A 13,543-nucleotide genomic window follows, 5' to 3' on the forward strand; every position below is an offset into this window, starting at 1 on the left:
GTGTCAGACTTCTGCAGTATAATTTAAAGATTTTTTTCTTTCTTTCTTTTCCCTCTGAAGTTTACAAAATAGTGATGGTTTGGATTCCAAAGTTAGCTGGGACTAAAACTCAGTAGGGAAATAGCAGATTTGGCTACTAAACGACTAGTGTGCTTAAAAATGTCTACAAAAGGTGAGTTCAGCAGAGGAGGAGCACATACCTTCAAGAGTCCATAATTATTCACAGCTTTGATTTTATAGGTACTGAAAGCATAATCCAAGGGATGGCCTCTATTAACAACTTATTAATAATTTCACTCAGCCCTGTGTCTTCAGAAAACTAATTTGACAGGGTGGTTGGTTTTGGTTTTTTTGTTTTTTTACACTTTCTAATGGAATGTCATCTGTGATGAGTTCATGATTTCCTGAATTGGGTTTTCTAAAAGGAAAAAAAAAAAGTGTTGGACTAATTTTAGTGTGGAATAATTTGGGGTCATTCTCACTGCGTATTTGATGCTTAGTGGCACAGCAGTTGCTCAGCGAGGTGTCAGATTATTAATTTTTTTTTTCTGGTAGATTGTGTGCAACTTGCTGAATTCAAATACTCATGTGCATCCATTCAAAATACCATTTCATTCATGTGAGTTGAATATCAGATAGATACTGCTGACACGAAACTCAGTGAGTCTGAATGCCAAAGCAAAGATGGAGAGAAAGAGGGCACCAGCCAGATGCATTTGTGTTATGGTTAGGTTCTCATGACTACTCGTTTTATAAATCTACCACAAATCGGACTAATACTGACAACTTCAGAATGATAAAGCTATCATGATACTTGGCTCAGCATGGCACAGTGAGATGCATGGATATGAACTAATTGTTACAACAAATTCCTGTTTGGAAGGTGAGAGAGAGTCAGGAGAGGAATGAGAGTAACACTTTGTCCCAGAGGAAAAATGAATCAGTGCTTTCTCAGTAAAGAGAGATTGCAAGAGTGATATGCTACCTTAATTCAAACACATCCTTTTTACAATCTTAGAAGTACTTTGACATAGTTTTGGAAATAGTGTTATGAATATATTAGGGCAAGACTTCAATTAACAGCAGTTATTCACACCAGATTAATAGAATTGCTCCATATAAAATAGTGGATGCTGTGACCCCATATACATATGCAAGAATTCTTGTTTAACAATTAGATGGTATTTTTGCCATGTGCAATCATGCTGAAATCCCGGGGGAGGAAAATTACAGGAAAACCTAGCTAAACTGAAGGCTGTGCTAAGCTAGAAAGAAAAAATCTTATTAGGGACAGATTTTTACTTTCTTTCAAATTATTCTTATAGACTCTTTCATCTGCAGATAATACGCCAGTGACAGCTCAAAATTTTTTCAGTAATAAAATAGCATACAGAAAGACAACAAATGTTTTTTCTCCCTGTCTCTCAAGTATTCATTTTCTCTAGAGATCTTTCAAACTTAATGCAAGAGGTCCCTTGTATGAATTGTCAAAATATGACAGTTCATCCAACCACTGTTTTGTGCCAGCTGGAGCATATTTTCTAACAATCGCTGTTAGTTGGTACTTCAGTCCTTTGGCCCGCCCTGGCATTAGGAATGCGTTTTAATTTATTGTTTTTGCTGCATGCATGGGAGACTTGGTGGACAAATGTTTCTTGTGTGGAAGATGAGCTCTGTCATTTCTTGGAGCAGGAGGAATGAAAATGAGAGCTATTGCTGCTTGTTCTCCCAACACCCCCTCATCGCACCTCTCTATCTAGCTGTCTTGAAAGACTGCGCTTATAATTGATTGATAAAGGAGTCCTGGCCCTCTTCTTTGTAGCTTGATTTCCACTGAACAAAGCAGCTGTCAGAGATTTTGGTGATTCAGTCCCTGGTGCACACTGAGGAGCTGGGTGGATAGAAAGTACATGCTGCCATTTTAAAGAGTCTCTTAACAAATAAATGAATGGTTGCATTATTGCTGTTTTCACTAAGCAGTGGCCCGTCCAGCTGTGGCTCGCTCCCCAGAGGATTAATTGAAACGCTTGTGGCGTGAGGGGAGCCCAGGGCTCCCCGGGGAGGCAGGCAGCTCGCCCTGCGCCGGGCACCCAGGCCCCAGCGCTCTTCCTGGGGGCGATTCCCTCTTCTACGGAACCGGTGGAATTATGCCGCCTCTAAAACATTTTTCCTTCAGGATGCAAGCTAACTTTGATAGCCCCTCCTGAGGAAAAGCTGAGCATTTCCCCTTCAAGGTGGGTGTTGAAGGGATGAGCAGTGCTGGCGCAGCCAGCTCTGACCCTGCCTGGCAGGGAGCATGCCCCTGTGACACCCCCAGGACAGTGGGGACAATCTGGCCACGTTGAAATCCTCCTCGCACACAGCAAGCTGTGACGAGCCCTCAGAGGTGCGCACACACAAGGGCCAGCCTGCCGCCCGCCGGTCCCCTCATGGGCAAGAGCCCAGCCCCCTAGGTGTGCCCTCACTGAGCCCCACCGGGACACCCCCTGTCCCCCTCCGTACCCCTGCTGGCTGAAAGGACCCGTCCCCGTCACCCAGGTGAGGCGAGGTGAGGCTGCCTCACCCTGCTCTGGGGTTTGGCTGGGGGCCTGCGCCTGGCCCGCTCCACAAGGCCACAAAATGGCGGCTGCGGTGGCGTGTGGCTGAGGCGAGCTGTGTGTCACGCTGAGGAGAGGCTCGTCATGAGGGAATGGCGACGTTCCTGTCAGTAAACTCAAGGTCAGGGCAGCGTGCATAAAGCCCTGCTGGTGCAGGGGGACGCTGGAGCGGCAGCCCGAAGACCCGGCAGTTCTGTCGGCGCAGGCAGTTGCTAGGGGTAGTAAGGCCTGGGGTGCCCAGCAGGCATATACGTGTCGTACTATCCCTTAAAACGTGCCAGTTTGCCCTTCCTCAGTGCTGAGCAATGGAAGAAGGTGAACATGGCTCTTTAGGCTTGCTTTCTTGGCAGGAAAAAGGCAGTTAAACCCTGCCATTGTTTTTCCTCTTTAATTTGCATGGCCACTGACATCTTCTCCCTTTCCCCTCATGTTTTTGTTTTTTTTTTCTGTGCTCTTCCATCTTGTGGTGGCTTTGCTCATGTTAAATTGCTGCTGTATCTCCAGTTGCACGGTGGAAAGTGTCACTAGAGACCCACTGGCAAAGGGTTTCACCCCATCTTCGTGCCAGGGGGGCGATGCTCGCTTCCAAGGCCCTGGCCTCCATGTGCTGTCTCCTTGGGCATTCACCCGGTCGGTGAGCTGACAGCCAGAGCCCACAGTCTCCTATTTATGCTCCATTTTGGGGGAGAAGTGCTTACTGCCGCAGGCTTCCTTGTGTCACCCAACATGTGTACCCCTGTATTGGCGGATAGGAATTCACAAGGACCTGATGAGGCAATCAAAACCCTTAAATTGAATGCCTTGTGCCCTTTTCTATCCAGAGGGAATGGAGAAGGTTTTAGGAACTGGTTCTGTCCGTAGGATTAATAACTGGGAAATCAATTTGTCATTTCCCTGTCATAAATTAAAAGCTTATAGGCCTTATAACATGAGTATAATAGAGGTTAGTGGGTATTGATGGAGGTCTCAAAGCTCACTCAGCAGAGCACATCTCTACTATACAATTTAAATTATGTCTCTTCCACAAGGAATATCTGTCAATATTTGTATAAAATGAGACATCCTGCACAAGAATATTTTATCTGTTTCTACACTGTTGCTGCGATTGTTGCTGCTGGAGGAGGTGTGTTCATGAGGAAGGTTGTGATCCTGTTTTGATCAGCCAGTGTAAGTGACCTCTACATCGTGTGCTTGTGCTGTAGGTGTAGTACAGATTGGCGTGTTTAAGATGATGAGATGCTTGTTAGGATGTACATTTCCAGGCTGGTCCTTCTGAGAAGAGAAAACCTTTTACCTGCTCTCTTGTCTATTATAGTGAGGTAAGAAAGCAACCACACCTTTTCAAAGAGTTGACCAGCTGAGAGTAATGGAGGAGGAGTGATTTGTAAGAGTCAGCAGACCAGGAGTGAATAGGACCCTTTTAAGTCAGACACATGTAGAACTAGAAAGGAGCAGGCTAAGTGGAAATTACTTGCTGATAAATTTTTTGTGCTTCAGAGGACTTGTGGTTTAAAACAAATAAACCTAGCCTGTTGTTGGGCAGCTGAAGAAAAGATAATCGGAATAGCTTCTTAACAAGAACTGGCTTTTTTTACCTCTCTTTAAATTAGATTATTTTTGTTCTAGGTAAGGCATGTTTCTGTGACCTGTGGTTACACAAATGATCTAAGATGATCCAAAGACCGAATGATCCATAATCTGACCTGCAGCAATGTAAAGGGATATTTCCTGCAGATTATTGTGTTTTGGCGTATTATTTATACTACTATTTTAAGTCATTTGTTTACTAGAAAACAGTAGTCTGTTTAACTGAAACAGAAGTAGTTGCTGCTCATAGGACTGACATCATCAGGCACACACACACAGATACCACTGTCTTTTCAGTTGGATAGTACTTAGTTTACTTTTCAGTCTATCATTGGTATCCTGTATCTTCTCACATACTAGAAACTGAAATGATTGATACCTTCAGCCTTTCTTAAACAGATGTTTATCTTGGTTTGATTATAAGCATCACTTTTGTTTCCTCTGTAAAGGTGTAATGATGATGAAATAGACTTCTAGGAAGTGAGCTGTTCCGTCTCTCTGGTGTCCAGTGGTTGCCAATGCAAAAAAATGTTGGACAAGGGTTTGAGGTTTTTGCAATATATTTAAAAAGATACTTTGCAATTTTCTGGAATTTAAATTCCTATACAGCATTTAGGATCTATAATGCCAATATAGCTGTGGCATAAATACATATACCAGATATAAATCTCTGTGACATCTCTTTAAAAAAACACACCAAAAATCACAGAAAAACCCACTTTACTGACCAAGCACACTATTCAAGTTCTAAAGCTCTGTATCTAGTCAATGTATATTGGTAGTAGGTGTAAAAAATAATCACTAAAAGTTGTGTTGGATTTAATTACCTTTCCTGAAGTGACTGTTGTTTTTCAGAAAAGGGCAGAATGGCTTTATTCAGCTTCCGAAGGCACATGGTTACTTCTTTATACGCTTAGCTGGGCAAGAAAAAAGTAAACTTGGTGTCACATTTAAACATTTAAGACAAAAGTAAAAAAGGAAAGAGAAAGACCTTTTTTATGCATAAGCATAAAAAATGGCAGATGATTTGTGGCAGCAATTCAAATTTCGTAAAAGTTCTGTATTTTCAGATTTGGTTTATATGGTCTTATAGCAGCTGCCACACCAAGAGCAGCTTATCAGTGAAAAAAATGTATGTATTTTATATAATGTTTTTTTTAATAAAGTATATTACATTGTCAGTAGTGAAAGACATTGTGAAAGAAGGAAAGCCTGAGGGTAGGAAGCTAACGTTAGGCTTGGAAGACTGGATGCTGCTTGCATAGACTTTGCTGTGTTGCATCAGATAGCATGTCTTTGTCATCATTTCTTTGTACTGAATAGGATAATAGCATGGAAATTTGTGTCTGATACAAGACTAATTTAAATAAGAGCCTATGAAGAGTGCAGATATTCTGGTGATGTGGGGCGACTATCAAGTTCTGTAAAAGATGCAAGTATGTTTTCATTAAATAGCAGACGCTCTCAGATGTATGAGCCAAAGGCGCTGCTTCTTTCAAGGAATAACCTGTTATAAAGGCCATTCAACTTGACCATAACAGGCGTGTTAGATCATGTCCACTTCTCTGTAGGCTATTCATTGCAAGGGAAGGAAATGGCATTGCTACTTGCCTTTTTTCCTTTACTTTTCCCCCTTCAGGCAGAGACTTTAGTTGTCTGCAGGGGTCATAACGCTAAATGTGACGACTGTTATTTAATCACATACCGCAATTAAGTTGTCCCAGTTGTAGGTCAGAGGCCTGCTGTGTTAAAGGCTCCACAACTGATTGATAGCTCTCTTTTGAGGAGGAGGTTCTGGGAAGACTGAATGGGGGAGCCGAGCTGGCTATCGAGTACATGTAGGCACCATAATCAAACTGTCAGGGGGAGAGGGCCGGAGGAGGAAAACGAAAGTGCCTGTGGATGTCCATGAAGGGCTTCTCTGCTTGGGGGTAAGAGAGCACAAAGGCTTCTGTTTCCAGCAGCTGCACAGAAGAGGAGTGGAAGCAAGCAGTGACTGCTGGAAAAGTTCACGAAAGTAAGAGAGACTGACCGGAGAGAGAAGCCCACAAAGAATGGAATAGTTGATTTGAAATGATTGCTCTTGCCACGTGTTGTCCTTGGCCTGGACTTTCCTTTATGTCATCCTGTGGGTTCTGTCAAAAAAGACCTTGCATGAGCTGTGTTTCTCCCCCTCCTGTTTTTTTTGACAGTGCCTTAAAGCTCGTGCTACTGAAGGTAACAAAACTACACAGTAACGATGATCTGTCTTCTGTAACATGTAGTTGGGAGTTTGGTTCCTCTTTTGCCTATTTGGGCTTTGAGACAAAGTTTAATAGACTCTAAACACTTTATAGGGTTAAAAAAAATGTTGGGTTTTCCTTTATTTTAAAGAACATCTAAGGGACCAGAAATAAGTGGTCTGAGGTTTGGGTATGATATTGCAGTAGTAAGCTGTATAGCATGAATATACCCACTGTTCCCTGTGGCCTAAATTGAAGTGTGCTTCATGTATCATGAAATTTATATTGATACTATAGAGGCCTGAAGAGTTAGAGACTTGTGCATTCAAATTTAAGAAAATCTGTATAATCCTTGTTATTGCTGCTTGTGACATATATGGATTCCTTACATTATATGGTTTCCATGGTGTTGTGAGGCATTCAAAAAGCTGAGTGAATGATAAAGCACCTTATTAAGAAAATCAAATATAAACTGGAAAAATAGACTCTGCTCCTTCCAGCTTGCTGTTAAAAAGGCAAATTAGCTGGGAAGAGCATAGTGAGAGGGCAATGGTATTAACCTTCAGATTAGAAAATATTATATCACCAGGAGGATAGGCTGAACTACATAAATCTGTGCACACTAAGAAGAAATTAGATGTTTAATAGAGAATGTAATTGAAATTTTTTAAAAAATAATTAATTTTACTAATGTAAATTCAGATTTTTTTTCCACGTGCATGGCTATGGCAGAACAGGAGACAGTGTAGAAAACTCCAAAGACCTGGATTTTTTTTTTGTTGGGCTTTTTCAAATGGATCTAGCCTTTTCAGAAATAGTGAGTTAGTTTAGAAACAGTTTCTTTCCATTACTTTCCAGAATATCATGTTGAGTGCTGACTGTGATGACAAAAGTAAATATATACAGGGCATTCCAGAAAATTTAGTAATCTTGATGATTAAAAGTAAAATCTGTGCAGGTTACCGCTGCGTGTTGTGTTAAGCAACATGAATTACGGTGTGATAGTAAATTGGACACTGGGAAGTGAATCACCGTTGCACTGGCAAGGTAATTGGTTTCTCAAAAAGAAACATCTCAGAAAGAAATGTCGGTGTTGGAGGCAGATGTTGGTTGTGCTGCCTGGAGGCTACAGTTTGCAACACCAGATCAGGCTTCTGCTGCCTCAGTAAAGCGTTTCAAACCCAGGGGGTCAGAAGGTTGTTCTGAGGGTCCAGTCGCTATGGCTACCGGCATGTCCCATGTGCCCAGGATGTATGACTTGCTTTGCAGAGTGTCATGCGCACTGATATGGAACATGACTGTGAAGCGTGTTAACAGTCTGTACGATAATGGTCCTGGTTGAATTTGCACCAGCATCCCAGAAGAGGCTGGTTTTCTGTCTGATTTTATCAATTGACTAAGCTATTTCCTTTTCAGTCTAGATGATACCTTTCCCTGCTTTAGCCTATGATGCCCTTTTATCTGAAGGGAAATTACTGGCTCTTGGGCATTCCTCTTGATTTGTTGCTACCTCCACAATGAACCTCTCTGTGCAGTCCATTTCAGACACATTTTTGCCTGTCTGTTTGTGGACTTCCTCCATTTCTTTCTACCTTGTTATGGAAAGAAGCAAGCCCTAACTTAATAAAGTGTAAAATGAATGTGTATACACACGTGTGTATACACACCTTCCAGCACAGAGGAAGCTGGATTTAATTAACCTGGTATGTTCTATTCTGTTTTCTTTTTCCAGTATTTGACTGCAATTTTGAATCTCCTTGTGAGCTGGAATATTCCCTTACCTCAAAAGATCAGGAAACCCCCAACAGCACCTGGCTCAGAGTGAGTGCAGAGGAGATCTCACAGCTAAACATCCCAGATGGGCCAGAGAGAGATCACTCTGAGAATACACCTAAAGGTAAGATGAGTACAACTATGTAATGTCTTCAGTGTAGTGTTCAGTTTAAAAAACAAAACACTCTTACTCCCACCATCAAACAAATCCCTAACAAAAAAATCCAAAACCCCACCCAAACAAACATGTCCTCCTAAAATAATAACACAGCTATAATCCTTTTACTGCAGCAAACAATGAATGCAAACAGTGTGGCAAACAAAGGAAGTAATTCTGCATATGAAAGATCTGGTTTTGTATAAAGGCAATCTGCATCATATATATGGGAAGCAAATTATCAAATATAGTATTGTGTAAAATCTGATTCAGGCTGACCCATGCCCTGGATGGTATTTGGATGAGAACAGTACTACGGTGCCTATGTTTCAGTTCATTCAGTGTTTGGGAGAGATGAATAAAATAGTGTGATTTCAACTCTGCTCTAGGTCCTGTTTACTGCTTGCTTATTTGCAGACCATTTTAGGCAATATCCTTGTGTCCAGGGCTTAGGTTTTCTGTTTGGTAAGAAAACAAAAGAGGAGTTTTGCCCTTAATATAAGAAAAAAGTTCCTGTCTCCTAAAGAGAGCTGGGAAGCCTGAAAAGAGGGGAGTGCAACAGACTTTTCTCCTTTCTTGGAAGAAAATTTGGTTTGTTGGAATTACTCTTTCTGCTCATCATCATGTCTGAACAGCAACGTATTTCATTAAGATTATAAGTTCTAAAGAGATTTTTAGATGTATTTGTGCTCTTTTAATCCTGCTGGGAACACAGATAAATTCTTAATGTCCTTCCTGCTGTTAGCAATACCTGTTTGAAACCTCTTCCTGTGAGGGTCAGGTGGTGTTGATAAGAATGAAGCTACAAAATGGAAACGAGGGAGTTGGGACTACAAGCTTTATCCAGTTTTGTATCATCCACGAATTTACTGTGGGTATACTTGGTCCCTTCATCCAGGTCATTCTAAGTTGAACAGAACTGGACCCAGTCAGAGATGGCATTTGACTTTGACAGCTTGCAGTCTGACTACTTGTAACAGTTCTTATGTTCAGGCAAATACTCAGGAAAAGTTTCAATGCCACTTTCGTGCATGTTCTTTAATTCTGTTTTCTCATCCATATCAATAGTACAGTAATTTTCTCTAGATAGCCATTATAAATTAACTTCTAAGGCCCATTGCTTGAGTACTGATTGATCAGCAAACAGTCATTTTGGTGAGATCTGTGTAGTGTGTAAAGCAGATGGACCAGATTTGTGATGCGTGTGAGTATCTTCTAATTTTCACATCAAAGAACATACATGCGCATACTAAATTTCTTGCTACAACGATACAGTCAAGCAAAAGTTTGAGGTAAATCAGAATGTTTGCTGCTGTTCTCCTTTTTCTTAAATTCTAGTGTAAGGTAGCTGCTGCTGAAGTTTAGGAATTAAAATGTGCTTGCTTTGAATAGGGAAGAGTAGCTATCACTTTCCTGGAATAGGGGAAAAAATGGGGAAAACCCATGAAGAAATGAAATACTGTGCCAGGTGAAGAGCAGTGCTGCGTATTATCAATGTATGTTTTGGATTCTTTTTGGCAAAGCTGTACCTTTTTCTGTATTCAGCTTTATATGTCTGTCAAAGCAGAAGGGGAGACTGTTGGCTGATGCTTAGCCCAAAACTCAGTGTAGTATCGGTTGATGATTTCCAATTGTCTATTGGGATAAAATTCCATTTCTAAGACCAAAATTTTAGGGTTTTTTTCTTCATCTGGAATATAGGCAATTTAGGTTGAATCTTGTATTCTGTTTTCACCTGTTCTGAGGGGCAAGTACCCAGTGTCACATTGATTGAGTGGATTTGGATTTGTGGGGTACCAGTGTTTGGGGTGGTTTATTTTTTTCTTGTTTGCTTGCTTGTTTGTTTGTTTGTTTTAAATGATCAGGCATGTTGGACTTAGCAGTAATTTTCTCTTAAGCCCCCCAATAGGCCTGTAGGTCTGCAACTCGTAGATGACTGTAACTCCTGTGTATATAAAGACTCATTTGAAAATCAACACTTGGAGCTAGCATCTCTCTATTTTAAATCACTTTAATTACAGCTGCTTGGCACAGATAGTTGTGTGGTCTGTTTCAATCTGAAATAATTAAGCCCAGTAATTCCAACCCCCACTGTTTCCTGCAAATTATACTTCCAATTATCTCAATCTCATTTCATCTCCTTTGCAGACTAGTAATGCACAGAGATAAACAGATAGCATAACTAGATTTTGGGATGGTTTAGCTCATCCTTGTCACTTGGCTATCAAGTCATGTCAAGACACTGATAGAAACAAATGCCTTGGGAATGATTCATTGTGCTTCGTATAAGTTTCTGTAAAAGGTTCAGTAGGAAATCATTGGTAGATCTCCCAGAGAGAGACACTGGAAGAACTGTATTTTTGCCCCTGTCTCCACAGCATGATACAGCTCAGTCTCAAGGAACACATCAGCATGGATCAAGCTACCTAAAGGTAGAACTAGTTTCAGGTGTCTCAACATCTGGTTAGTTACATCAGAGTGCTCCACTCACTTGGCATGCTCAGCATCTTGTGTCACGAAAATCATTGGCCTTGTGAATAGGGATAGACGGTGAGGTGGCGGTGTTTGATATTGAGTTATTCAGGGTAAAAGATTAGAGGTCTGGTTTGCAAGGAATTGAAAAAGGATGCTTAACTGGATAATAATGGCAGGTGAAATTTAGCGTGGACTGTTTGAAATGAGGTGGCGGGAGTAACAGAGTTGGCATATATAAGGACAGATTCTGAGCTGGTTGTAATCACCTAAGCTGATTATGGGGTAAGAATAGAGCTGGGAAAACATCAGCTCAGTAGCAGTCGCAAAGTAAATGCAATGTTGGGACTTACTGGGAAGAGAACAGAAAATAAGAACAATATGCTGTGGTATAAACGTGTGGGGCAGCTGTATCTAGAATACAGCATTCTGTTCTGGTTCCCATGCATCAAAAAATTATTTAGTACAGCTGGGAAAGTTATTAAAAGAATGGAAACATGGATGATCTAAAGTATGTAGTGGCTGTCTTTTAGGAACACTTAAATTAACTAGGGCTGCCCTGACCTGCCCTGCCCTGCAAGAGACATCTGAAAGAATACAAGGCAGAGTTTTATAAAAATCACAGAATTTTATAAAATCTTTATAAAATATGTGTAAAGGTTTATAAACTCTCAAGACTCTCTAAAACACCAAACAGATGAGTACAGAAAGAATATTCATTATTTCTTCTAATGCAGAATTGACTAGTATCAGATTAAATTAGTAGGTGTCAGGTTCAAAACAAAAGGAGATCCTTCAGTATATAACGGTAAAACTGTGGAACTTTTCTCCACAGGGTATTTTTGGTGCTAAAACCTTCTATGGGTATGCAAATTGGCAAGATATGTGCGTGGAAGAAAAACAGTTACAGCTATTAGATTCTCAAGAATACTTTTTCTGGCTCAGAGTCCTGAAGGCCAGGGGTGGGGAAGTACAACATTTTGCTCGCTCTATGTCCATGTTTCTTTCCTATATATCTACACCTGTCCGTTTTCAGAGCCAGATGTCTGAAGTTAATGGATCTTTGGTCTGTGCTGGTAGAATTGGTGTGGTGGTGTGAGTCCCCCTCACCTCCCAGCCCAGTTTTTTCTTCCCTTTGAAAAAGTAGAGAAATGCACTGAGGGTTGCAGGCCAATTTGGAGAGGCGGAGAAAAGGTGCTATTTAAACATGTAATATTATTTGCTATTCTGTTAAAGCTTTGTAAATAGTATGAAATCATGCAAAAATATTGGGTATTTGGTATGAAGAACTGCAGGACTGTCTGTTTTTAGAACGCTGTGGAAGGAAGGCTATTGAGGTACTTTGCGGGGAGGGGGTGGGGAGTGGGTTGAAAATTTTGTGCTAAAATGTTTTGCTCTCCTCCATTCCCCGCCATCTTATAAGTGGACCAGTGGGTGATGGAACCACTACTGTATCTGCCAGCTGGGCCTTGCACGCTACGTGAAGATCTGCTGGACCTACTAATATTTCCAAGTCAAACTTATGTCACTTTCTGCAGAATCAGAGATTTAAGGTTAAAACTCCACTGATGTGCAAAGATTGATAGGAAAACCTCCAGCGTTGGGATCTGAACCAAGCCTGTATGAACTGTAATGAGTAGGCAATCCATTGTGAATTACTAGACTTCTTTTCTTTTAATTCATGAATAAGCAAAAAGATGCTATGAAAAATTCAAGCATTCTGCAACACTGACTGCATTTATTTATTTTGACAAGTGTGATTAATTCTTAATTATTTATGATCCTTCATAATAGATTATACCAGCAAATGTACTGCAGTCTATTGTAATGAAATACAAGGAACTGGAGATCTTGCAACTGGGCATTATTTCCTAAGGAGGCAGGTTAGACAACCCATTTTGTGGTTAGAATGGCAGAGTCTGTAGACCAAGGAAGTTACACTTTGCAGCTGTGTGGATGTATGGATTTTGTCATGCTCAAGTCAAAGAGTCATTTGCCTTTGATAAACCTGAGATGGGTCAAATGAGTTATAAATTCTGTGCTTCTCAACTCTTTGGTTCAAACCCAGGGTTTTCTGTGCTATGGGGGCCTCTAGGATACAGCTCTGAGTATCCTATGGTGGTTTAACATCCATCAGAAAGCGTGCCTTGACAGAATTCATCTCTCCTGCTACCTCGTTGCAGTGCTTGCATCTTCCTTCTGGCTTTCCTTCCTTCTTTCCTGCTTTCCTTCCTTCTCCACTGGTTCAGCTTCCTGTCAGCAACATTGCATTGCTGTGTTGCCGGTGGACGTGTGGAGGGCAGTAATTGTGGTCTGTCACCTGGGAGCACAGTTGTGGTTTCCTTCAGACTCAAATTTTACAAGGAAGAGGAAGAGAGAAACCACTAGTACAAACTTAATCTTGTGTATTTAAGAAGGAGGGACCAGCCGCAGCTGGACCCAAAAGAAGTACACACAAACTGGATCCACATCTGTGCTTGATCAAGTGTCAGTGTGATCTGTTTCCAACTGTAAATACAGGTTTAAACTTAAGAAGGATTAGAGGCTTGACCACTCCTGACTATGGTGATGCAAGCAGGTTGCGTGCCTCTCTTTTAAATCTTGTGATTCTAGATAAAGTGAGTGAATTTCTGCTTCTGTTATCTGAAGATTTCAGGACCATGAAAATATGCAGCTACCTGATAAAAATTTCAGAGATAAGTTGGGGCAGTATGACCACCATTTCAAACAAGAGT

The 13,543-nt window shown here is 41.0% G+C and overlaps 1 protein-coding gene across 1 annotated transcript in view; it reads left to right on the forward strand.

Moving 5' to 3' along the window:
• The window catches only part of ALK (ALK receptor tyrosine kinase), a 357,284-nt gene that overhangs the window by 124,101 nt on the left and 219,640 nt on the right, over positions 1-13,543 (forward strand). Inside the window, exon 6 of the mRNA XM_080408812.1 lies at positions 8,139-8,303. Coding sequence (XP_080264938.1) covers positions 8,139-8,303 — 165 coding nt within the window. The remainder of the gene's footprint in view (positions 1-8,138; positions 8,304-13,543) is intronic.

This window comes from Falco punctatus (assembly GCF_963210335.1).
Source record: "Falco punctatus genome assembly, chromosome: 12".
Taxonomy (NCBI): Eukaryota; Metazoa; Chordata; class Aves; order Falconiformes; family Falconidae; genus Falco; species Falco punctatus.